Genomic DNA, 24,520 nt, shown 5'->3' on the forward strand with positions numbered 1-24,520 from the left:
GGTGTTGGAGTCAAAGTGAGAATCCTTGTGTGTGTCCTAATTGTGATATCAAGTGTTTAGTTAGTGTAGTATTCGTGTCTGAGTGTATGTTGTTTGAGATCGAGTGTCCTAGAAGAGTTAAAAGAAGAAAAGTTTGTTTTATTAGCTAATTGGTCATCAAAGAAAGAGACAGCTTAAAGTATCAGAACTTACCTTTAGAAAGGATTGATCGTAAAGCGTTAGTGATTAAAAGCAAAGTGTTGTGTAGTTGTGTTTTTTTTTATTGGTTGTTCTATTGGTTGCTGAGCTGTGTCGAAATCTAGTCGTGAGGGCGTCAGAAACCGAAATCCAGCAACAAACCCGCCTCTTGATCCAAGTCGAGGCCGGGTCGAGTCAGGGATCTGAAATTACATTTCGGCCCTGTACATTGTTACACGTGTATTCAAAGCCGTGTTAGCATCGAAATCAACGTAGTTTTACACTACAACGTCGTGTAGAGTTGTGTGTGGTATCATCGGAGTCCAGCAAACCTTGCGGATCCATTGGAAATCTTAAAAAAGTGTCACGGGAGAAATTCGTAGGGATAGAAAATTGTTAAGAATTGCTCTAGTTCTTTCGAACTGCAATAAAATTAAGGTTGAAGGCAGCGTAACTGCACCGTAGTTTCATCCGCTCTCTCGAGTGGTGATTCTTACCTTCTCCGGCTCAGCCTACGCTACACTGCGTAGGAGTTCTACAACGTGCCCGTGTAATTTCATCGGTAAGTCTCCACACGGCTTTGTAATTAGCGTTGGCACCAACGACACCACATCTTTGAGCCACCTACAACGGAATGAATATCAGAAAATTTGCCAAAAATTCATTTCAAAATGACAAAGCGCTTACTTTTTGGACCATTGACTTGATATGGGGCACCGGTTTGTCGACCTCCTCACCCATTTTGGCATCATGGATCCCTGTCAACAACTGGGGATACACGTTAACATCAACAATGACAAGGTCAGTAATTCAAACATGTAACACACCACAATGTGGACTTTTTCTCTAGTGTGCTTGCCGCAGTCTTTGATCGCACTCACATACCTCTTGGCTGCAGAAGCCTCTTCCACTTCTTGATGAACAGCAGGAAGGTTCCTCAAAGCGAAGGCGGGCCCTTCCTGGGCCACCGTGAGCTACAGAGTGAAAAAAGTTAAGATCATACAGTTTTTTCCATCAATTGTAGTAACAATGAGTGGATGCTGACCTTGATGATGTTGACCAAAGAATGTGGGAGAATCCCCTCACGCTTGTTCTTCACCGCAGTGTACGCACTCAACTGTGCAGAGTTTATAAGTCTCAGGGCCAGCGGGTTCAGGACGTCCTAGCGCATTGAGAGGTGTCAGCCTCCAAACCAATGGTGACGAATTGAAAGTGAAACTTACTAGGAGTTGAGGACTAGCCTCTCAAGGACCGTCATCCTCCACAGTTTGATTAGTGGTCGGGTCAATGGGTGCAGGAACAGCGGCAGGAGCAGGAGTAGGATTCAACACCATGGCCTCAACAACATTGGTCAGCGTAGAAAGTTGCTCGGTCACTTTCGTGACTTGCTCAGTCACATTGGTGACTTGCACAGTGACATTTGCAACTTCTTCACGTAATTTGGACACCTCCATCATGATCCAAGCTTGCATGATCGCTTGTCCCAAGTGACGGTTGTTGTTGCCAAAAACCTTGACGGAGAGAGGTATAAACGTGGGGAATCAACGTGTTTGCATTAGGTTTGAGAATGTTTGAATATATACTGACCTCAGCGTGGATCAGGGCAATATCATGACCTGCAGTGTCTAAGCCAGCCTTTTTGCACATGGCATCAAAGGTCTGGAGGGTTTGCCTGGTGAGTGGGTACGTGTATAGTCCAGGATCAGGTGGAGTACTGGTTGAATCATGCCGGCCATCATGATTGTTGGAGCTTCCATGAGGCCCCCCTTGACTAGACTGAGATTTGAAAGACCCGCACGGATCTTCACGCGTGCTGCAACTGTGGCCAGGTCTTGCACGTGGTGATGCCGATCTATTGCGTGGTCCTCTGTACCCCTGCAACGTGCGTCCTTCGCTGGGGTTGTTCCTACCTGGGCCGCCAAGGCTGAACAAACAACATGAAAATGCGTCATCCCCACCAGTTCCGGGTTCATCGAAGCCGGAAGCTGGAGAATGTGACGTCAGCTGACGCTTAGGGTTAGTGAGGTGGTGTTTCCTGACCGATAGAACCCATCAAGGAAGCATGGTTGTTCAAGCCAAAGAGTGACCCCCCTGTAGCAAGCGAGCGGTCACCTGGGCCTTGAGAGGCCCCAAAAGAAGAGTCATATGGTGCCTCAAATAGATTGCCGGCCATCCAAGAGGTTTTACAATTAAAAATAAGTAGGCAACAGGAGAAATGTATGAAAGAACGTGAACACTGAATGAGGTTGAGGTCCGCGTTCATTGGCCAAAGTAAAGAGGAATTGATTTGGGGAGATGATAAATGCAAGCAGAAAATGGTTGCACACAAAGTATCAGGATGTGATTGTGTCACGTGATCCTTTGTGTGGGGGTTGGCGGGGTTCATTGAAAGTCAGTGCGAGCATTGGCTCCCACGTTGATCTGAAACAGACCTAACATCTCCTTGTCATCATGATGTTAGGGCAGTTTCAGGACCACAGTCCCGTCATGAAGGCCACGCAAGCGCGTTGTTGACGTATTCCGGAGTTGCGTTGCACCACATTCATCATCGTCCATTCGCTATTTGCACCATGCCACCCCAAAGAGTATTACCGGCCCGCAGAGGCATTCCAGGTATAAGGTAAGATTCGATTCCAAATGCCATTGCCCTTGACAACCAATTGTCAATTGAGTACTGGGCTCGACATCCATGGTTTGGGTTGATCCCTGCTTGCCCTAAACTTTAGCACTTGATTGATTATCCACCTTTTGATGAAATTGACAGGATACCAAGGGAAGACCGCCCCGCCAATGCCGTGCACAAGCCCTCTGCACCTGAGGCTGCTCAGTGCCGAGCGCAAAGCAATAACCTTATCGTTAAGGTGGAGCCTGTTGATGACGCAGTGGTCGAAGCTGCAGATGATTGAGCCAGTGCCGTTTTGGGTGCTGAACACTTGAGTATGTACCATCTTGATTGGCTCTCAGATTAACCACAGACACTGACTACAGGAACCAATCTGCAGATGCAGAAGTGGTAAAACCGGAAGAGAATCGAGCCAGTACGGTTTCTGTGGCTGAAGACTTAAGTACGTAGCATCCCAATCAGCTATCTCAAAACCCACAGACACTGACATCACAAATTAATGACCAGATTACTCGCAGCCTGGCCCAGGAATGCCACCTGGGATATTTCTAGTTTACCCCAAGCCTGCGACGGTAGGCCTAGAGTCCATTACGTAATGTAAGAGGACTGGCTAACACGGTGCGGGGCAGTCCACGGACCAGGGCCAGAGGTCTGTAGTGAAGAATTGCTCTGAAGCAGAGAATTGAGAAAAATTTTCATCAATTCTTCTGCTACAGCCATTCCTCTCTTTCTGCCCTCAGCACCTTTTAGCCTTTTCTCAACTTTTTCTATAATCACATCCTCCATAGAAAAATTCGAACTGCTTCTTCTTTTCTGCTCTTGAAATTATCCATTCCATCCTTTTGACTCTTTTCTACATCATGGAATCAGCTCAAAAAGAAAAACTGGTCGCAGCCAAGAACAAATTACACCAAATGCATCTTGAATCGGAAGAAAAGAAAAAGATCCAAGCAGAAAAAGAAAGAATTCAGGCACAAGAAAGAGCGAAGAGGGCAGGGTCTCGAGCCCCGCAATCCTCACACCAACAAAGTGGAACCCCCGTGGGACCTCCCCTAGTTGGTAAGCTCAACAACTCCAACACGGACAATGATGGAATCCCCATTGGACAACCAGATGAAGATGAAGGTTTGGGTGTCGCTGGACATGAAGGAGATGACGAATCGTCCGAGGCAGAAGGCATCACGAGTGATTTCCGATCTACTTTAAAGAAGAACAAAGCACACTTATTAGAAGACGGTTCACAGGCTCCAAGCCTCAAAAGGAGTATCAGAATAAAAGGTATGTTTACCTTTTATAGAATTTCAGTTAGGACCTAGTCCGATATCTGCCAGAGCTGCCATAGGCGCCAGCGGAAGCCCTTAAAGAGGCGTTCTAGAGTAGCAGCTGTGAGCGCTCTCTCACGGGGTGTAGGCAGAGAAGCAGCCATAGGCGCTATACTGGCCCAGCGCAAAATAGGATTCACTCACTTCGCGTCGTCCAACGGAAGTAGATCCACGTGCTAACCCCAAGGGCCGCGATCAATGCACGTCCTCAGGAAGAAATACCCTGGAAATTCACTCGAAGTTGGGCTGCTGTAGCGCCGGATGTGGTCCTTCGTAATTTCGCAGAAGATCAGTTACTAATTGACTTGTGCTGTGTTTGGTTCCTCTTCACACGGGTGGACATCATCAGTTCCCTCAACAGAGGAGAAAGATGATTCGACCAAACAGGGTGTGTCAATCATGGACAAACTTAACCATGCGGTCGAGTTTGGGACAATTGAGGAAGCTCGGGCAGCCCTTGAGAAAGTCGACGCCGTCTTGAAACGGACACTCCATTTTGATCTTCCTAGGCGTCTGCCGTAAGAGATAGGTGAAGTTTTGATCAGCGCTGCGAGAGAAGATTTGGATTCCAAGTCCACGGTCAAGAAACCTCAAACTTCCGCTCGGGAACTGTATAGGAATCTTAGATTCCTGATCAGATCAAAAACAACACAAGATCAGTCAATAGTCTTAGGAGGATAGGTTGATACGGAGAGATTAAAGTGATGAGGTTGTGATGTGGTTGAAGAAGTTTAATAATGAATAAAGAATAGAAACTTCCTCAGATCAGGAATTGATAAACTAACAGCAGCAGCGATACAATGTGTGGTTAGGTTTATCTGAACAAAAGGTCGTGAGTATAACTTGGACAAATTACATAGTGTTATTAGTATTGTGTAATGCACACATTGTAAGTACATAGAAAGTAATAAAGAAACAATTAAAGAAACATATCAATGGACATTTGGTTCCAACAGCCCCCCCTGCTCACTACCTTTTGATTTCAGTAAGTCCTAATGGTTCATAGCATAGTGACAATATGACAGGTCCTACCGGTTTGGTGAGTGCATCAGCAGGCATTTCTTTGGTGGTCACATGAGAAACCTTGATACGTCCTTCACGAGTGAGTTCTCGAATGAAGTGATGGCGGATATCAATGTGTTTTGATTTGTTGTTTACTGAAGCTTCGTTGCATAGGAAAACTGCACCTTGATTGTCACTGGACAAGGGTAACTTGATGGGAATCTTGATTTGATTTTGTTGAGATAAGTGTTCAATCAGTCGACATAGCCATAATCCGTGTTTTACACAATCACCGATTGCTAAATATTCAGCTTTGGTTGTTGAGAGTGTCACAGACTGTTGTCGACAGCTTTTCCATGAAACCAGAGAGCCGTGAACGAAGAACACAGAGCCAGGTGTGGATCGTTGTGTGTCAATGTCACCTGCATAGTCAGCATTGGCATAGCCTTCAATGGGTAAATTTTGGGCTTTGTTGGTTCCAAATGAGAGTTTGTATGATGTGGTTCGTTTTACGTATCCTAGTAGATGCTTGACTGCAGCCCAGTGGGTGTCATTGTGTCGGGAATTGAATCTAGCCAGGTAACTTACTGCGAACGCAATGCCGGGTTGTGTTTGAACAGAGAGGAAGTTAAGCATTCCGACAGTGGCGCGATAGGGTTCAATTTCAGTCGCGTCGTCAGGGGATGGAGTGGAGAGTTTGATGTGTTGAGGGAGGGGAGTTTTAACACCGTTACATTCAGAAAGACCAAATCGGTCAAGCATTGCTGAGATGTAGTGTGATTGGTCGAGATGTATCTTGTGGTTTGGTCTGTCACTTGTGATGTGCACGCCCAGGTGTAAGGTTGGATTGTCGTTCCAGCGAAATTTGTAATATTTTGATAGATCAGTGCGGAATTTGTTGAGTAGGGTTTTGTCGTTTGAAAACACCATCCCATCATCCACATGCATGGGCACGTGCACAAAACATTTATCCACACGGAGAGTGTACAGAGACTGGACAGACTGTGAAGCCTAGAGATGTGAGTTTTGTATCAAGGTCATGGTTGAATTCACGATGTGCTTGACAGGTGTCATATAGTGATCTGTCAAGAATCATCACACACGTGGGTTTTCCAGGATCACAAAATCCAGTTACCTGTCTTACAAATACCTTGTGCTTCATTTTTCCATTTAGAAATGCAGTTTCAATATCGAACTGGGCCATTTCTAGATCGTCGTTTGCAGCAAGAGCATAGAGAGTACGTAGAGAGTCTGTCAGTCCAACAGGTGCATAGGTTGAATCAAAATCGATGCCTTTGATTTGGTGATTGCCACCAGCAATCCATCGGGCTTTGTATTTGGTTATGCAATTAAATTCGTCACGTTTGCGTTTGAGGCGCCACATTCCTGGAAGGATGTTGGCATCGAGAGGGGGTTCAACAAGTTGTCCTACAGCGTGAAGTTGAAGAGAGATGAACTCCTCGGTCATCGCAGCTAACCAATATTCTCGATTGGGACCTTTCATGGCTTGGGTGTATGATGGCTTGTCATTCTCAGGTCCGTCATCGACTTGACTGTGGTAGCTACACCAAGCCACTCCGCTCCGCTCCGCTTTATTTGCCAACTTTGGTAGCGGAGTGCCTGAGCACTTTACTTTCTTCCGCTCCGCTCCGCTATCGAGTTACGATTTTTTTGCCCTAGGGACAGCGGAGCGGTGGAGCACTATCTTGTGCTCCGATATAGCGCTACGGGCAGCCTCATAGCGCTATATAGCGCTAAGTGCTGGCATAAAGTTGACTCTAATTGTAAATATAAAAAGAAAAAGATAAGATTGAAACAAAGAAAATCACAAGATAATTTGGTCCAATGAGCTCGTCACTTTGATTTGAATTTTTTCTTGGTAGTACTAGCACTATCATTTGCAATCAGGGTGAAAGTCTCTTCAAATTCACCCCTGGGTTTCACACCGGATCGTAACCAGAGCGAACATCCAACAGCTCTCTCCATTGTTTTCGTTCCAAGACCACCTCAATTAGTTGTGCAGATATCTGCAGCAGCTGAGAAAGTGCGCTCAACTATGCATGAGGTACCGGCACAACCCAGGTAATCGTGAGCCATTCGAGAAACAGCTGGATAGACTTTGCAGTGCTCCTACAAATGTTTGTAAGGTGACTTTGATTAAAAATTAAAAAGCTTACACTCCACCAATCTAACATTGAATGACTCTCATCAGGTCCATCAAGGTTCCAATCCAAGTATCTTTGAATTTCAGTCTTGTCAGTATTATGTTGAGCAGCTGGCTTCGGGTTGAATCTGAATGAGTTGTATGGGTGAGAAGATGACTGCTTCTTGTTGATCGAAGCGTTGGGCTGTGGCTTGTTATCAGTTTGGACTTCGGAGTTGGTCGCTTCAAAGCCCTCTTTACATAATGCATCAATACGGTTAACGTCGTCCGGAAAGTACTTTGTAAAGAACCCTAGTCGCAATGATGGATTGAGTACAGTTGCTAGAACAACTGCATCACAGTTGACTGCCTCTCTTTGGTATCCATCGAGCTTCTTGAGCATGACACCAATCATGTCTTGAATGCTTTGGTAAGGTGAGGTGGCTGCTTTAGCCAATAGCGACTCCTTGATAAGCTGGTACTCTAGAAGTACGATACCTGCAGTCGGCTTATCACCTTCTACACGCAGAGTCCCTTGCAAAAATATCTTTAATGTTCAAGAGATGTATCAGATACGACCAATACCGATACATCAAAAATGGATATGTAAAATAAACAACTTACCTCCGTAACATTGTTCAACGCCTTGACCGATGCCCAATCGTTGGCTGTTATATGAAGTTCTCCGTAGTAGAGTCCATCGGGGTCTTCAGCAATCATTTGATTGATTGCCTGGTGTTGAGATGGACTGTATCAGCGCTTACAACTTGATATTGTTTTGTCAATTGAGTAGAGAAACATAAACTCACTTTTTGACCATTGCAAGCACGTTTGCGTGCTTCGTGCTTACCGTTCCACCTATGACAGCTACCAGCAATGATGCCTTTACCTCCGCCCATGATCAACTTGAATTGATCTCTTCGCGGGCCACTCAAGGATATCAATCAAATCGCTTTGTCGACCTAAAATTTGAAGCAACATCAGTACTGGTTTTTTGAGATAAGGACCAATTGTAACCATAACGCTCTGTACCCACCTTTTTGACAGCTGATCAAATATTGTCAGGCTTCCATCCTCTGGGTGGTTCCACAGCTTTACGGATTGATGTTTGTGGCAATCGATTGTCTTCGGCTTTGGGTGGTTCATCAGCTTCAGAAAGATGATCTTCATCTTCAGTATCCTCTTGAAACTGTGCATGGCCAGCACAGTCAGAGTCTTCAGAATCGGGCGGAACATCAACAGCTGAGTCTCCATCATTCAACATAATTGAAGGCATGTCAAGTCCGGGTAAACTGGATGGCTTGATGTGTCCAACTGATACATCCAGATAAGCAAGACCAGCTTTCACTACGAGTGCCAGTTTATGAGCAGCACAGCGAATGTGCATGGTTTTCGGGTTCCATGAGACTGGATCATTTGCATTTGAAAACTTATCGGCAAGTTCTTTAGCCATTGTATTGTTGTTGGCACCCAAATCGGTGGTCTGTGCCAACATGTACATAAAGGAAGACAGTGTTAAAACATAGGGAAAACAAATGAGGTGAATGAAAAGTCAATTACTTATCTTTTTATGTAGGTTGTGCTTGATGAGAAAACACGCGACCAGTCGAGCAAGGAGAGCTCTGTAGTGATGCCAAGCAGCGAGCTTGAATGTAAGGTGTCGACAGCAAAACTTCCAGTCAGAATTGATGTAGGTAACCAACACACCAATGAATGCATGTCGTTTTCCTTTAGTTTTTCATACATCGTGGATGAGGCAGAATTTGCCCGGGATTCCCTTTCAAATTATTCATCCAGTTAGTTCCTATCTACTAAAGATCATTCCAGGATGATGAGTAAAGTTCACTCACATGTAGCTCGGCAACAACTTCTTTCAACATATCCCCATAGAGACGAGCTGAGGCACGTTGTGCCCAATATGCAGACCGAACTTGGGCATTGTTATTTCCAAAACGAAAAGCTGCTCGGAGGGTGGTGTCTTCCATTCGAGCCCAAGGCAAAGCATGCAAGAGGAGCCAGATAACCATAACTTGATTGAAGATTTCAACACTGAACTTGACAATGACCAAGACAAATTTATCCAAAGAACCTGAAGAACCCTTGTTCTTCTCAGCTTCGGCCTTCATACGCTGTTTGTAGGTTGGTGGAAGGTTGAGATTGGTTGCCAAGTGAGGAGCTACACAGACTGGGCGGCTCTCGGATCCATCGCGGTGACTGTAGAGATTGGACCAGCCACTTGGACCTTTAATATAGGTACCATGGCAGTATTGGCACTTGTAGCCTCGAGGATTGGGGCCAGTCTACAAACAGAGAATGATTCAGCAGAAGACAGAGAATTATTGTAACCTTGTGATGACTTACCTCGTTGCCTACTTGTTCCGGTGGTTTGAAATAGCGCTGCATTTCTTCGGCATCTTTAGCTTGTTGACTGCGGATACCTACCAAAGATGTCTCCATGGTTTCAGAGACACCATCATCTTGATCAAGATCCAATTCTATCGGAGCTGGGATAATCTAATAAAGATATGATTTTACTGAATATTAGTAACATGAACAATTAACAATGATCAGACTTACAAGCTTACCTTGTTAGATTTACCCCTTTTGCGACTCGGTTCATCATTGGCAGAATCAGATGAAACCTCAATCTCCTCTTGTGTTTTCTTCTTCTTGCCTTTCTTCTTTCGTTTATTTTTCTTTTGAGTGCTGCTACTTTTTTCTTTGGCTTGGGATTGATCAGTTCCAGTGTCACCTTTACCAGTCTCAGATGAAATTGGATTGGTCACACTGAGCGACAATCGAGAATCGGCTGAGGTGGGAACCATTCGCGGGCTATTAGGAGCGGTACGATTACGGGAACTTGAGCGTAGAGGTGAGGGTGGGGCTAGCAAGGCCATATCGACTTCTGAAAGCCACAAAAAGATACTGGATATTTGAAATGAATAGTAAGATTGGAACAGTAATGTTGGAATGAAATTAATCAGGAGAAATAAGAGATGGTCCAATGATAAAAAGAGGGATGGGACAATTGGTGACTTGTCAGTTCACCTAAAAAAATCAAGGGATTGTTGATTTGTAGGTGCCACCTGATCTTTGGCCATGTAGCTGTCGCCCGATGTCGTATTTGTGGTATCTAGTCCGTGCTTCATGTTCAGTAAGGAAGACAGATGGCTGAAAGGAGAACAAGGGGGACCCTCTAAATTATACATCCGAAAGTGTACAGCAAGCCCCTGGAGGCATCACGTATAGCTAATATTATAGCTAATAGAGCGCTATCCAGCAACTACGCATATAGCACTATACAGCGCTCTATTAGCCATCACTCCGGAATATCGGAGCAATGGTTCCACACAAGCTCCAGGCCTGATTGCCATAGCGGAGCGCTTGGGCGCTCTGTCTATAGCACTATGGGCGCAGTGCTACAGCACTGCACTCCGCTTTTGTAGCACTACTTAAAGCGGAGCGGCTTGGTGTAGCTCGAGTGACCTCATTGACAATCAAACATTGAGTTTTCCCCTTCAGCAACAGGTGGAGGAGCAATTTTGATGTGAGCATCCGTAATAGCTACAGAGACATGTTGCCATTGCGAAATGCCAAGAGGTGCAACTCCTCCTTCAATGAATCGGCTCTTCAGAATGTTGGAAAAGTCCTCCGTATCCAAAGTACCTTGTCCACATGTCACCCACAGCTTTGTGGTCATATCCTGAGCAATATCAGCCTTGCCCACCAATTGGAGGAAAGAACTAAATCATGTGTAATCAGCCCACTGTGATGACCTGTAGCATATCTTTCACTTACATGGCTACTGGTCTCAAGAAACCTAGGTACGTGTGCCACATTCCAGTATGTCCAGCTGGTAAAAACGTCATGCGTGGTTTGTTCGTCCCAGTTACATTTCAACTTTTGTGATAGTAGGAAACAAAGGCAATTTCTTCATCTCCTAGGTATATGTTCCGAGCTGCAAGTCAAGTATTGACCAATAATAAAACTGATTCTTCAGTGCCTCGCAAAGGTTGTCCAGATGCCACATGATACAAAAAGTATAACCTCTCAACTATTCTATCATATAACTGTAGCCATTTCCACACCGCTGATTTTTTCCAGATTGCAGGGTTACATACACTAACATCATCTCCAAGCTCTTCTTGCCATCTTGGCTCTTTCTTGCGCACCCATTCTTTCAAAAGATGAAGGTTGTATTTACGGTGAGTCAACCGCGAGTGTGTGAGATAGTTTGTACCAGGTGATCAGTTGTTGGGCTTGTCTTTGTAGAGGTTCAAATCCAGCTTTGGCATTTTACATCCACGCACTATGGCATCAAGATCTTGCTGCACTAGCTTATCTTGTATCTGAATACAATTCCTGATCCCTCCAATAGTAACCTTCTTGTTGTCCATCTCAAGAGTTTCCTGGTGGTGATCAGCCCAGAACGTGGTTTCAGGCAGTGCCTCAGACATGATGGCAGTAGTGGCCAGGTGCATAACCTGCCGTACATAGTTGAAGGGCCCTGCGTGGTTTTTGTGCAAATACTTGAACCGGCTAAAGTCATCTTTGAAAGGTATCGTAGGGTCTGCATTGGGATCGAATGCTGGGGCAGGTGCATCAAGGTATTCTTCTGCAAAAGTTAGCCTCACTCCATATTGCATACCAGCAATCAGGCGGGTGAGGGTGGTCACCCCCTCGTAAGAACCATCCACCTTCACAACCGAGAATGCAAGAAACTGCATAGGTGGAAAAAGGTATTGGCAGTTGCGAGCGGCCGCTGGGACCTGGAAGACCTTGCATAGAATCTGAGATGCTAGTTTTGACAGTGCACGGTTTTCAACCGGAATGATCTCCTCTGCCCCGTATTGATTCAAGTTCTGTCGTCGTAGCTCCAGGGGCAGTACCATGTCTTTAAGTTGATGTATGAAAGGCTTGTGGACATTGTAGAGTTGGATACCAGTGTGGACTGGTATGTCTGTTTGCAGCACCAAGAACCATAGAAAATTGGCCAGAATGCATGCGTATATGCATGCGTATTTAATCACGGATGCCTTTTCTTGCAACGGCATAAGTCCCTTGTTGTGTTCTAGGTTTCTAGGTATTAATGCACTGGGTCAATATTCAGTCACAGCTGGCAATACATCATCAACTCACTCATCCTTGCATAAACACACACGCTTCAGCATTTGACCGGTTTGATGCAATCGCTTCATTGTTTTATTGATCCACGATGCAAGGAAAGGTATCATCTTCTCAACATTCTCATCAATCTGAACTGCTTCAACAATATCTTCATGTGTCTTCTCTTTGATGATCAACCCCTCGATATATGTTTGTATACCACTGATAAACAGCCAATGGGCTGTGTCCTTGTCAAATTCGGAATCCGGGCCTGGTCCGACTCCGGCCATTGCGTGTTCCTCAAGTTTGTTGACAAGTTTGTGGACAGCATCTCCACGATCAGACACTTCGGGACTAGGAGTTCTGCCTGAGCGCATTCCAGGGCCAGACGCAACTGCTGGCCTGACATATGGCAGGACAGGGAAATGACAGCTGTGGTGGTGTCCATACAGATGTTGGCACTTGTCCGTTTGAATGTGGTTGTCCCGCTCGCCAGCAAGATCTAAACTGCAGTGTCAGTAATACTACTTGATTGCTGTATGAGAAATTAACCCTACCTCTGTGCTTTTTGCCAAAGTGATTCTGAGCAGTTCTCAATGCCTGCCACGATCTGTCACATATTTTACACGTGTATCCATTATAAACAATGAGTCCCTCAAGGGGAGGAAGGCGCTTGCCTTTCACATAGTCCAAGGGGCGTGGCCCCTCATTGACCTGGATGACATATTCCTTCAAGTTTTCCATCACCTCCTCTTGCTTCACCTTGGAGTCTTGCTTGTGGTGGGTCTTGAGGTGAGCCGCCACCTCTTCAGGCACCACACCAGCATGACATTCAGTGCAAATCAGAATTTGACAACAAACATTCCAAGCCAGATGGTATTGACCAAGCAAATCATTACCTGGGGAACGTGCTCGGCAGTGTATTGATTTACGTGAAAGCTCAATAATACACACTTACTTTGCACCTCTTGGTCCATTGGGACTATGACACCCACATTGGGTTCCACATGCCGTTCCAAAGGAGACAGTGGAGGTCCGGTGGCTAAACAAGTCTTGACATGGCTACCTAGGTATCCAGCATTTGGTTGCTTGTACCCGCACTGATTGGGACAATGAAACATACTGTCTCTCATCCTGTGTAGGTCCACCTTGTCCCCGTGGGCTGTGGTCACTGTGACATCAGCTTGATGCACACATCGCCGGTGGGTGTCAAGCTTGTGGGGTTTGTCAAACGACAGTTTACACGGCCCACACGGGAATGACATGCCGTGTTCTACATTCACATGATTTGACCAGAATGTTAGTCGCACTGTGGCCAAAAAATGCAACCTCAATCCATCATGTTACATACTAGAGTTGAACCAAGGCGTGTGGGGAAAGTGTGGGTGACACCGGATGATAGTATACGTAAAATACCTGCAATCACAGTCGCATTTTGTCAAAAAATGCGACCGTCAGCAAGTCAGCCACTTGTGCAAGACGAAAGGTTGGTGATATCATTTATGTCCTGCTGACTCACAGGTATCAGTGTCCTGGGTGACGTAGCAATAGTACGGTGGGTCGCTTTAAAAGAGAAAATGCGACTGTGGGATCTATCAGATTCAAGAACAGACATTGGAGTACAATCTTATTGGACACACCTTTCACACAATGTGACAGGTGTGTGTAAGGCCTGTGATAGACCTGTGATATGTATGTAATCTGTCAATTAAAGGCCCGTGAATATTGCAGTCAGAGAGGTCCCTCCTGACGTGGTGTTAAGACGGAATACCCAACCGGCCTGTACAGACTCATGCGGCGAGAAGGATGTGGCAACAATAGGTTTCATTAGGTTTGGCGTTTGTCTGTCTACCCATTTCTGACATACAGACTCCAGGGCCCTTACGTCCGGACAATGTTACTTAGATGAAACATTTACGTACACAGCTTACAATGTATGTAAGCTAAATTGTTACGGCTCAATAATTTTCATGGAAATTCAATTCATATTGCTTATGACCAAGTGCAGGACACGGCGGGCGCGTGCGGGCGGATGGATGCGTGCACATGCACGTGCACGCACACCACAGCCTGCTCACAGAGTGGAAGCAGCTGTTGCAGCAGCTATATGGCTGTACTTATGGTATTCAAAGTGCTTGCACTTCGACACACTTGCAACTGACAGTCCTCATGTCGAATGGGTCGCATTTGACTGAAAAATGCGACTTACCATCCGTGGGCAACTCACACCCTCTGTCTGGTCGCAGTTGACCCTGACTTGCGACCACTCGCTGGGAACAGACACATCTCAGGTAGTTTACTCTGCAGTGAATAGCCTCATCAAGCCTCGCTTCATTTCAGGCACTCAGGGGTTACATGTGCTTGATGAGGGGATCTAACATGATCAATCTCTTCAACGGGCATCCCCACATATACTCAGTTCAATACAAGCCTCACATTATGTCAAGACTAGTCAAAACTTTATTCGAGAAGGAGGAAAAAGAAAGGAAAACTTAAAGAAAAGCTAATCTACGTCATGTATAACGCCACGGTTGCACTGATGAGCAAAATGCGACCGATGGGCAGATGACACCTAAACTAGCGTGAGGAGGGGATATAAGGAAAAAAACAATTGGTTCAAGGCAACCATTCATTGACCGCACTCCATCAATATCCTTCTGAGTCGCACTAGTGATACAAAATACGACCAATGAACATAGGCAATTTATCAATGAAAGATCTAATAAATCAACATACCTCATTCGTCTTCTCCCACACCATCAAAGATATCAGAATGGATACCATCCGATTCTTCCTCATCCTCATCCTGCATTTGGGCGGAAGCAGCAGCCTGATCCTTGCGCATCTGGCTAATCGCATTCTCCTGCCTCATCACCCGCCCTCCTGACTTCTCCTTGCTTCGAGACAGGCTGAGGCGCTCCTTCAGTCACACTCCACACATCCCGGAACTCTTGAGTACAAGGCGCTAAATGAATCTCGTTCTTCAGCATCACCTCAGGTGCAACTCCTCCACTAGGTGTTTGGGAATAGCCCGGAGTAAAGATTTTGCTTTGAAGGTCCAAGGTGAAAAGCTCGGCGATGGTTCGAGAGTCAAATTCGATCGCAAACAGGTCAGTCATCTCCTTGAAAGACAAGTTCTCGTCGAATTTGCCTTGTTCGTTCAAGAACTTCTTCAAGATCTTGAAGACATGGTGGTCAAGCCGGTTCCAGGCGCGTCCGCCATAAACGTGAGGCTTCGAAGCAATCGTGGCCTTGCGACAGCTATTCAGGATAGAGGCCATGTTGATAATCATCACAGAGTCAGCCATCACTTGAGTTCGTGTATTGTGCCAGACGCCGAAAAGTCCATCAGTACCGACAGTGAGAAAGAGAGCTGTGGCCTGAAGCGCATTTCAACGCATATCAGATAAGCCGTATTTGGCCATGCCGACCTTGCCATCGTCCGGTGCAGTGACTGAAGCAGCAGCATCCTCAACTGCCTTTCCAGTCTTACCAGCCTTGATAGCCAGCTGCATTGCTGCTTTCTTGGCCTTGTGATCCTTGACCAATTGAGTGAGGGCGGTTTTTGTTTGATCCGCCTTGAGCGAAGCAATTTCTTCTGCAGGCGCTTTGCTGGCGATGGCTTGTCTCAACTTTGTGTTGTACTTGTCACCTTCAATGACCAGGACAATCCCCAGTAAGACCTGATTGAATCGCTTGAGAAGCCAAGGTAGTCCTCGTCGGTGAGCTTTGGTCTTCTTGGCAGTGCTTCCAGAGTTTTCGCCAACTAAGATACGCTGGTGAAGCCATCCAATACTTTGGGAAATAGGTACAAAATTGCTTCCAACCTTGTCTTCACCTTCTTGACGGATTTTGATTTGGCAATGCTTGGTGTTTTGAGCTATAACTTCCAAGCTGTCACTTAGGATGTCATGAATAGTTTCGTGAGCCTTCTCAACTTCGTCATTCACATGGGGATCCCAAGACCATTGCTCAGAGTTTTTGTCAACTCTGCAGCACATTGAATACAAAGCAATGAAGATGCTGTTACGCTCACCTGTGTGTACTTGAATCTTCCAAACCTATTGGTGTATACAAGAACCTGTACGATCCCATGGGGTCTGAAATGTAGCGTGTAGATGTAGTTAGAATGTGTAGAAGCATCTAATGCTGATCCAATTTTGGACAAGTCCAAAATCATCACTGCTCACTACCAACACCCCACCATCACACCACACCACACCACACCACAACACCACAACACGCCACCCCACACCACACTACTTCACCAATCACCAGACCACACCACCGCTCACCACCCCACACCACACTACTTCACCAATCATCACACCACACCACCGCTCACCATCGTTCATCACCGCTCACCACCGTTCACCACCGCTAACCACCTCTCACCACCGCTCACCACTTCTAGTTGATGTTAAACCTAACACCACACCTCACTACCACAACTCCGAGCTCAATCAGCAGTACTGACTGTCAAATCTCACCTACCCTTTGAACTCCACATCTATTCCCACCTACCCTTCAACCTCTTAATCTTACTTAAAATCATTAAACAAGATGTCCACCAATGATGAAAATATACCAGCACCACCAGAAATCTCTATTCAAGGAACTTGCGACCCCATGGATCCCAAAACACAAGAAAAAATGGATCAATATGTGAAATCATTTGCCGCTGAACATGGGTACTTGATATCGGTTGGGAAGTCCTACGTTTCAAAGGGGAGATGTACATATCACTGTCATCGAGGCGGCCTTTGCAAGACTTTGAAGGACTCTTCCAAGGCAAGCAAGTCATTGAAGATCAACTGCCCATTTGCAATGAAGGCCAAGCTGGACACCAAACATCAATATTGGACGCTCTCCCACACCAACACCAGCCACAACCACCCTCCCAACTTTGACCTCAAATATATACCCCCTGATGAAAAAAGTTCGAACTCAACCGGTGACAAAATAGACACCTTTCTGTACTTTCTATCACAACGTCTCCGACTGCTTGACTCCACTACTCAAAACACCGTTCTTGATGAAATTAAGCAAATTGTTGAAAAACAAGATGAAATAAGTCAATCTCTTATTCAACCATTGGTAAGTTGTCCACATCTTTCTTTCTCAAGAGCAGAGCCCTGAAATAACTCCCCATCACCTGAACGCTAGACATCCAAAGTGGTTGTAGAGTCCCAAGGTACAAAATCAACCCACCAGGCCAACTCAACCCTGCTCGATATTGAGGATGGAGAATCTGATCATCCGCAATCACCAAAAGTAAGCACTCTATCTATTTTACGTTTAACACATCATTATCATCATGATCCTTACCTGGAAACTGTATTTGTCTCGTCTAGTTGCAGAGTCTTCCGCACGCAAGCTCAAATGCAGAACCACCCAATCCGATGCTTCCAGTTCATCATGAGGAGAAAAACCACCCAGCCGATTCAGACAATACACCACCTGATCTTTTTGATAATTCACCAACTGGTCTTCTTAACAGTACAACGAGTGACATTGACATTACACCAAACGGAGTTGCTAACAATCCTGCAACAACTAATACACCAAATGACTTAAACGATACACCAAGTGCTGTTCTGACCAATAAACTGGCTGATCTTCGTCATGATGACGAACCCAAAGACGGAACTCCACAACTGCCATCTGGATCCTCAGCAAAGGACATACAACCACCCGAAACCCATACCGACCTTACAAAAGGCACCCAAAACACAACTAAGAAGACTCGTAGCCTAATCCTTGTCAGCACCTTGAACGAGCGTCCTCGCACACGCAAACAAGTACGTGAGCAGGTACAAGACTTCCCCAAGGCTGTAACCCGTACAAGGAAATCAAAGCAATGAATGTACTACACTAACGCTCAAGCTTGGTCATCCTGATCTTTTCTTTAAATTTACCAACTTATTCTATTCTTTTACAAAGTTCAAAAGTTCAATGAATGTAATATTTTTATCCAAGTCGATGTTGTTTTTAAACCGACTTAAACTCTCAAAGATTGTCAAGAAATGTTCTCATATCAACAATAGTTTTGTGTAAATAGTACACGCTAACTTTGATTCAGTGAAAATAGTGCAAGATACAACATTTATTACTAGAGTTATTACATGAAGAGCAATATCAGTCGATTTCTTACAATTGAGAAGAGACCTGCTTGTGCTTCAGCCAAGAGCTTTTCAGTCAAGTTTTGATGTCTTTATAACACCATTTTAAAGTGTGAAGTTAATAGTCAAATTACAATCCAAGTTTGAGTCGGCGGTACTGATTTAAAACACGTCCGCAACATCTGCAACATCTTCAAGAACATCTTCATCTTCCTCCGCGGCCTCTGCAATCAAACTTGGTAAATTTACTATTGCTGCCCACTCCATCGCGCTCTTCAAACACATCTCCTCCCATTGAGTTAGAAGGGCCACATCCACAATATGACTGTCCGCAAAGTACATTGATGTGCTTTCAAGCATGCTCCTTAAACCATTGCTCCATGTCATCCATAACCGACCCAATGATCGCACTAGACCCAAGTACAAGAGCCTTGACTCGGCTTGCACATTGCCTGAATTGTGTAGACAGATTAGTCAGCCTTACAATGTCAAATTACGTGAAAACATACCAACTTGAACCTCACCTTGGTCCTCCTCCCACTTTGTCTTGATCATGTCAATGCGATCTTGATACATAATTGACCACTTCATCAGCTGTCGAATTTCTCGTCCAATTCGCTGAAGCTCTTCTTCCGCTCCTCTTTTGAGTAGAAAAGCCCTGATTCCGTTCCTGGTGGCTCGGTCCGTTGCCCACGCTTCGTTAGGATGTGTTAAGCCTCCAATATCCCAAAAGGGGTCAGTTATGTCCATTGACTCCACTTTTTCAAATGTAGGATCTGGAATCGGGTTGGCTGGATTGTGTTTCCGGTTGTAGTTTGATGCATGTCGATGGTAAGTTTGATACTTCTTCCTCAAGAGTAATTTCTTTTTGTTTCAACGTTTGTTTAACCACACCTGGCACGTAGTTCCTACAACAATCTCTGTTCAGTTCCATGTGTTTCTCTCGCTTCTTGCCTTGGTCATAACAATATACATACCTGTATTTAAAGCTGCTTGTCTCTGGTTTTCAATAACCCCCACCTTGGCCTCGTAAAGCTTTGACTTTGACAAGCGCACCATCAGTAAGAGCTTGGACTGGGAATCTGACAATCAAAACAATCAAATGTCAGATTTCCGGTTTTGTATGGTCATATTAACGTAGGAAGTACCTGATGTCCCTGTGAGGTGTAAGAACTCATCAGATCCTAGTTCGTCCGCCAAGTCCTGCACTTTCTGCTCGAGTGCGATCAATGTTTGGGGGAGATCAAGCAGCTCTGCCCGCACAGCGCCTGTCCGCATTTGGGGTCGCTTTGCAGATATGGCTTCCACTCTGCGACTGCATTACATCTGATTTTCTCAGCTCAGTGCAACCAAGGAGAGAAAATCATAACACCTACCAAGCCTCTAGCATGTCCTCTTCAAGCTCAATCAATACTAGGTTCTGCTCCCGTTTATCTTCAGCGGTCTCACTGATAATTTGCGCCTGCATTTCTTTTTGTCTAGCCCACTGGTTTTTCATGTATTCCAAGTTGAGAGCTGGGCTTCGCGTCTCAATATTAGCCAAGTCTTTCTGTGCCTCTTCAAGCCTTTCCAGCACAACTTTGAATCGACTTGTCATAGAACCAACTGTAAGGATACATACATCATGTGTCAATTTATTGTTGACAGTAACAGTTAACACAAGAACTCAAAAGCATACCTGCATTTGCTCGCAACATCTTGTTGTGATGTAAAGATTGTATATTGATATTGATCAACCTACATTGGCTGGTGGCATACCTGTTCGGACGCACTAGAGGTGACAGGAACGACCATATCCTTTCCATCCCCTCGCCATCGGATAAGCCCCATCCTTTGTTCAATCGTGGGTTGTAGTCCAATTGGCATCCCCATTCATGCACATATGCATGAAAGACGCTGGTCCCAAACTTGAGACGGTTCAGTTTGCGTTCAATCGCAAACAAGTCGCGCTAGTATCAAATATATTACATTAGCTAGGTGCAAATAACCATTTAGTTTGTTCCGGAACTGACTTTGATTATACCTTTTTCTAGGTTGCAGCCTATGTCATATAGGATGCCCAGCTTCTCAACCTTACCCTCACAATCTGTGTTGGATACTACCTTCAAAATCCATTCAATCAAGGCAAGAGCAAAATATGACCTAATGAAGATGTTCGACTTAGTTACATCTATGATTTACCTCATCCATTTTTAACCCACTGACTTTTATCCACTTTGTATGATATTGATAAACCGTAGAAAATGATCATGTCTACATGCCATGCCCAATAAACCAGTATCATCGCTTCCGCCCCAGTGAGACTTACCTCGAACATCATTGGCTGCTGTGTGTTGCTCACTACAAGGATGCTATAACCAATAGAGTCAGTCGCAATCTACATATAACCTTATTGCCAAAGGCCTACCATGTCAATGTTGTCTTCATCAGCCGGATCATCCACACTCGCACCCATTTTCAAAGCCATCGGTTCCCACTCAATCTTTGGCAGGAAAAGTTCAGGAGTTGGTGGGGAATAACCTGGAATGGGTGCACTGTAAGGTTTGGGATCTCAAACCTTCACTGAATTGCAACGGGAAGCTGTCAAGGACAGCGGGACGGTTTCTAGAACCCAAGTGACTTTTATTATTTCAAATCAATAGGAAAACCAATAGAATCTGGTTCCGTAGGATATGGGGTGGGAAGTCAGTCCCTGATCACTCTACAAATATAAACGCAAGAATCATAAGAAAGAAAGAAATAAGATATACGCTTACCTGGTTCCGTAGGATATGGGGTGGGAAGTCAGTCCCTGATCACTACAGAACCATAGCGTGGAATTGAACAAAGATATATAAAGGAGTCTCTAAGACTTAAGTATTAATTATTAAGTACTTTAGTATTTGTACGTATGTGTAATGACCATAGGTCTTACAGTCTCCCCTCCTATAAAAGGAAGCTTCAACCGGCCTTGAGGTACCACAAGAAGTAAAAAATTGAAAGAAAGAAGCAAAATTGAAAAAAGAAAGCAAGAAAGAAAAAAAATAGAAAAGAAAGACAGAAAAGAAAAAAAAGAAAACCACGAGATTTGTTGTCCAGGTACCCTGAGAGTGTGCAACTGTTGTCTGTGTATGAGATCTAAAGGGAGACAGTCGAAGAATGTGTGCTCACATAGTGGCCTGGGTATGTTTTGACAACTTTTGGGGTAGTAGAGACCCGGCGGTGACTTACTTTTGTAATCCTGTCCCTAACGGTGCACCCTCCTCCTCTTCTCGCTCGACGTAAGGCTTCACTTTTGAGATGTGAAAAACGGGATGTCGTTTGTCGCCTTCTGGGAGATCGAGTTCAACATCTTGGCCATGATTAAAACTCTTGAGCACGCGATATGGTCCTTCAAACTTTTCTTTCAGCTTATGAACTCCTCCTGTATGTTTGCCTCGCCAGTCCGCCGAATTTAGAAGCACCCACGAGTCAGTGGTTAGCGGTTCAGTTTGTTTAACTCGCTTGTTATGTTGCAGAGCTTGTTGAATTTGGCTTTTCCACAAGGCGTCCTTCGTGTCGGCCCACGAGTCTTCTCTCATGCTGAGCCATTTAGTCATCGCCAGAGGGTCCCCATCAGATGATGCGTGTGTTGTCAGCTTCCTTTGGGGCCTACCAAGTACCAGGTCAAACGGAGATTTCCCCGTGGAGATGTTGACGGCTCCGTTGATGGCGTATTCGACTGCCGGGAGAGCCTCAAGCCACTTGCCTTGACGCTTTGTCGCGAAGGTGCGTAGGATTTGACCAACGGTACGGTTCGTTCGTTCACTCCGGCCATCAGCTTGAGGATGGAATGCTGTAGACATGTGAAAACTGGGGCCCAGCTTCTTCATAAGGGCCTTCCAGAAATTTGAGGTCCAAGTTTTGTCTCGGTCACTTATGATTGAGACCGGCGCACCAAATGTACCTACCCAACCCGAGAAGAGTCGGGATGCTGTTTTCTCCGCCGTGTCTGTCTGTCCACAAGGGATAAGTCTCGTGAATCCGGACAGTTGACAGGTGATGGTGAGGAGCATGTCGTAATTGTTGACTTTGGGTAAAGGACCTACAAAGTCCATCGCTAAACAGTCGAGAGGAGTGGTAGGTATGGTTGGTGTCAACATTCGACCCGCCGGCGCCGAGGTAGGTGTCTTGATTCGTTGACAGACGTCACAAGATTGTACAAAATTCTCAATCTGCTTCGCCATCTTTGGCCAAAAGAAATCACGCCGTAAATCGGTGACTGTTTTGAGGTATCCTAAGTGTCCTAGCCTTGTATGAGCTTCTTCAATGAGTTCCAGTCGCAGTCCTCCTCCTCCTGGAATGTAAAGTCGTCCATCGATGAACAGCAGATTGTCTGATATAATACATTCTTCTCTCAAAGGTAGTACTGAGGTCACCGCTCCATAGAACTTGTTGTCCGCGTACCCTGCTTGAATCCGTGTCTTCACACTCGGTGATAACCTCGGACCTGCTTCAATTAGAGTCGCGATGCAATCAATACCTTCCGGGGATGCTTCATCTTCCTCAATCTCCTTCCGCAATAACGCATCAGCTACCGTGTTCTCCTCTCCCTTAATATACTTGAACTCCACATCATAATCCGCTAAAAATTTGATCCACCTCGCCTGACGTCTACTCAGAGTCTTTTGTCGCATGAGATACGTCAAAGAGTGGTGATCACTCATAACATTGACTTTCATGCCTAATAGGAGCATTTGCCACTTATTCAGCGCATGGATGACTTCTAAGAGCTCCTGCTCGTGCACAGGGTAGTTGCGTTCGGCAGGTGTCATTTGACGTGACTCGTAAGCAATTGGTGAAGCTAGTTTCCACTCCTTCCCTTGAAATAAAGCAGCACCTAATCCTGAACCACTCGCGTCCGTGAATACCCACAGGGGGTCTTCAGAGTCAAAGTCGATGTTCTTCAGGTGAGGTAGAGACGTCATGAGTTTCTTGATGTTGTTAAATGCCTCGTCTTCTCCTTTCCCCCAGCGAAATCTGCTGGGGTCCAGTTTACTGCTTGTCAATGGTGTAAGCTTGTTAACGTAATTCTGAAGTCCCCAAATAAACTTCTTCATCCACTGAACTGTCCCGAGAAATTTCTTGATGCCTCTTGCTGACTTTGGCGTCTTCCAATTGAGAACTTGGGAAACTTTCTCATCATCTACTCTGATTCCTTCAGCTGATATCCAATGACCTAAGAACTTGATTTCACTCCTGAATAGCTTCGTCTTCTTTCGGCTGCAGTATAAGTTTGCTTCTCTTAATTTCTGAAGTACTTGATGTGTGTTCTTGATATGTTCTTCTTCGGAGTTAGAAAACACAACAATATCGTCCAAGTAAACGACACAAATTGTGTTTAGCAAATCTCCTAGTGCTTCTTCGAGTTGTCCTTGGTGTGTGCTGGGTGCATTTGTTAAGCCCATAGGCATCACGCACCATTCGTACAAACCACTGGGAGGTGGACCGCCATAAGTGGGATATCTGCTTCTCTCATCCTTGTTTGGAAGAAAGCATTCGTAAGGTCGATGATTGAAAAAAACTTCCCACTGGCTACCAGTCTGACCAACTTGTCCACGTTAGGCAACGAAGCACGGTCCCTCACAGTCAGACTGTTCAAGATGCGGTAGTCGCATACCCATCTTGGAAGTTTGTTAGGGTCCTTCTTTGGTATAATCAGACTCGGTGATGCATATTGACTGGTAGAGCATCTGATTCGTCCGGCTGCTAAATGCTGATCTGTAAGACATTGCCACACCTTCAAATGCTTCAAGGGATATCGATATTGTTTTTCGTTGATAACTGCATCCGGGTCTTTCAGCACTATCTTATGCCTAATTTTTGAGCTCTCCTTCTGCAACTTCTCCGGGAATGAGCCATCAATGAATAAGCCTTTCTCTTCCGCTTCATCCGATACTGCTGGTATGTCCACAGGAAAAAGGTCACTGAACTCCTCAATCATCTCCTTCTCTAATTTTTCACCTCTCTCCATCATGAACAACTGACTGGCCTTCAATTTTGGTGA

The 24,520-nt window shown here is 45.2% G+C and overlaps 7 protein-coding genes across 7 annotated transcripts; 2 read left to right on the forward strand and 5 right to left on the reverse strand.

Moving 5' to 3' along the window:
* Positions 1-763: 763 nt before the first annotated feature.
* MELLADRAFT_85631 (uncharacterized protein) lies at positions 764-2,350 on the reverse strand (the record flags this gene model as incomplete). The annotated part of the gene is made up of 9 exons (XM_007409391.1): positions 764-801; positions 865-909; positions 1,005-1,021; positions 1,063-1,151; positions 1,223-1,339; positions 1,401-1,418; positions 1,479-1,688; positions 1,765-2,162; positions 2,218-2,350. 9 exons carry the CDS (start codon positions 2,348-2,350, stop codon positions 764-766), a joined length of 1,065 nt encoding a protein of 354 aa, XP_007409453.1.
* A 1,310-nt stretch (positions 2,351-3,660) lies between these two features.
* Positions 3,661-4,644, forward strand: MELLADRAFT_105763 (uncharacterized protein; the record flags this gene model as incomplete). The annotated part of the gene is made up of 3 exons (XM_007409123.1): positions 3,661-4,078; positions 4,211-4,285; positions 4,472-4,644. 3 exons carry the CDS (start codon positions 3,661-3,663, stop codon positions 4,642-4,644), a joined length of 666 nt encoding a protein of 221 aa, XP_007409185.1.
* Positions 4,645-6,878: 2,234 nt separating this feature from the next.
* MELLADRAFT_105764 (uncharacterized protein) lies at positions 6,879-11,136 on the reverse strand (the record flags this gene model as incomplete). Its single annotated transcript, XM_007409390.1, has 6 exons — positions 6,879-6,902; positions 9,710-9,781; positions 9,853-10,192; positions 10,571-10,664; positions 10,763-11,010; positions 11,066-11,136. The coding sequence occupies 6 exons, from the start codon at positions 11,134-11,136 to the stop codon at positions 6,879-6,881; spliced, it is 849 nt and encodes a 282-aa protein (XP_007409452.1).
* A 378-nt stretch (positions 11,137-11,514) lies between these two features.
* Positions 11,515-13,638, reverse strand: MELLADRAFT_62530 (uncharacterized protein; the record flags this gene model as incomplete). The annotated part of the gene is made up of 5 exons (XM_007409389.1): positions 11,515-12,361; positions 12,407-12,875; positions 12,931-13,272; positions 13,332-13,439; positions 13,497-13,638. 5 exons carry the CDS (start codon positions 13,636-13,638, stop codon positions 11,515-11,517), a joined length of 1,908 nt encoding a protein of 635 aa, XP_007409451.1.
* Positions 13,639-15,222: 1,584 nt separating this feature from the next.
* Positions 15,223-16,553, reverse strand: MELLADRAFT_85633 (uncharacterized protein; the record flags this gene model as incomplete). Its single annotated transcript, XM_007409388.1, has 3 exons — positions 15,223-15,753; positions 15,805-16,344; positions 16,410-16,553. 3 exons carry the CDS (start codon positions 16,551-16,553, stop codon positions 15,223-15,225), a joined length of 1,215 nt encoding a protein of 404 aa, XP_007409450.1.
* Positions 16,554-16,936: 383 nt separating this feature from the next.
* MELLADRAFT_85634 (uncharacterized protein) lies at positions 16,937-18,237 on the forward strand (the record flags this gene model as incomplete). The annotated part of the gene is made up of 3 exons (XM_007409124.1): positions 16,937-17,470; positions 17,540-17,647; positions 17,728-18,237. The coding sequence occupies 3 exons, from the start codon at positions 16,937-16,939 to the stop codon at positions 18,235-18,237; spliced, it is 1,152 nt and encodes a 383-aa protein (XP_007409186.1).
* A 420-nt stretch (positions 18,238-18,657) lies between these two features.
* MELLADRAFT_62533 (uncharacterized protein) lies at positions 18,658-20,092 on the reverse strand (the record flags this gene model as incomplete). Its single annotated transcript, XM_007409387.1, has 4 exons — positions 18,658-18,947; positions 19,473-19,577; positions 19,644-19,810; positions 19,872-20,092. The coding sequence occupies 4 exons, from the start codon at positions 20,090-20,092 to the stop codon at positions 18,658-18,660; spliced, it is 783 nt and encodes a 260-aa protein (XP_007409449.1).
* Positions 20,093-24,520: the final 4,428 nt, after the last annotated feature.

The sequence above is a fragment of the Melampsora larici-populina genome (genome assembly GCF_000204055.1).
Source record: "Melampsora larici-populina 98AG31 unplaced genomic scaffold MELLAscaffold_15, whole genome shotgun sequence".
NCBI classification, from domain to species: domain Eukaryota; kingdom Fungi; phylum Basidiomycota; class Pucciniomycetes; order Pucciniales; family Melampsoraceae; genus Melampsora; species Melampsora laricis-populina.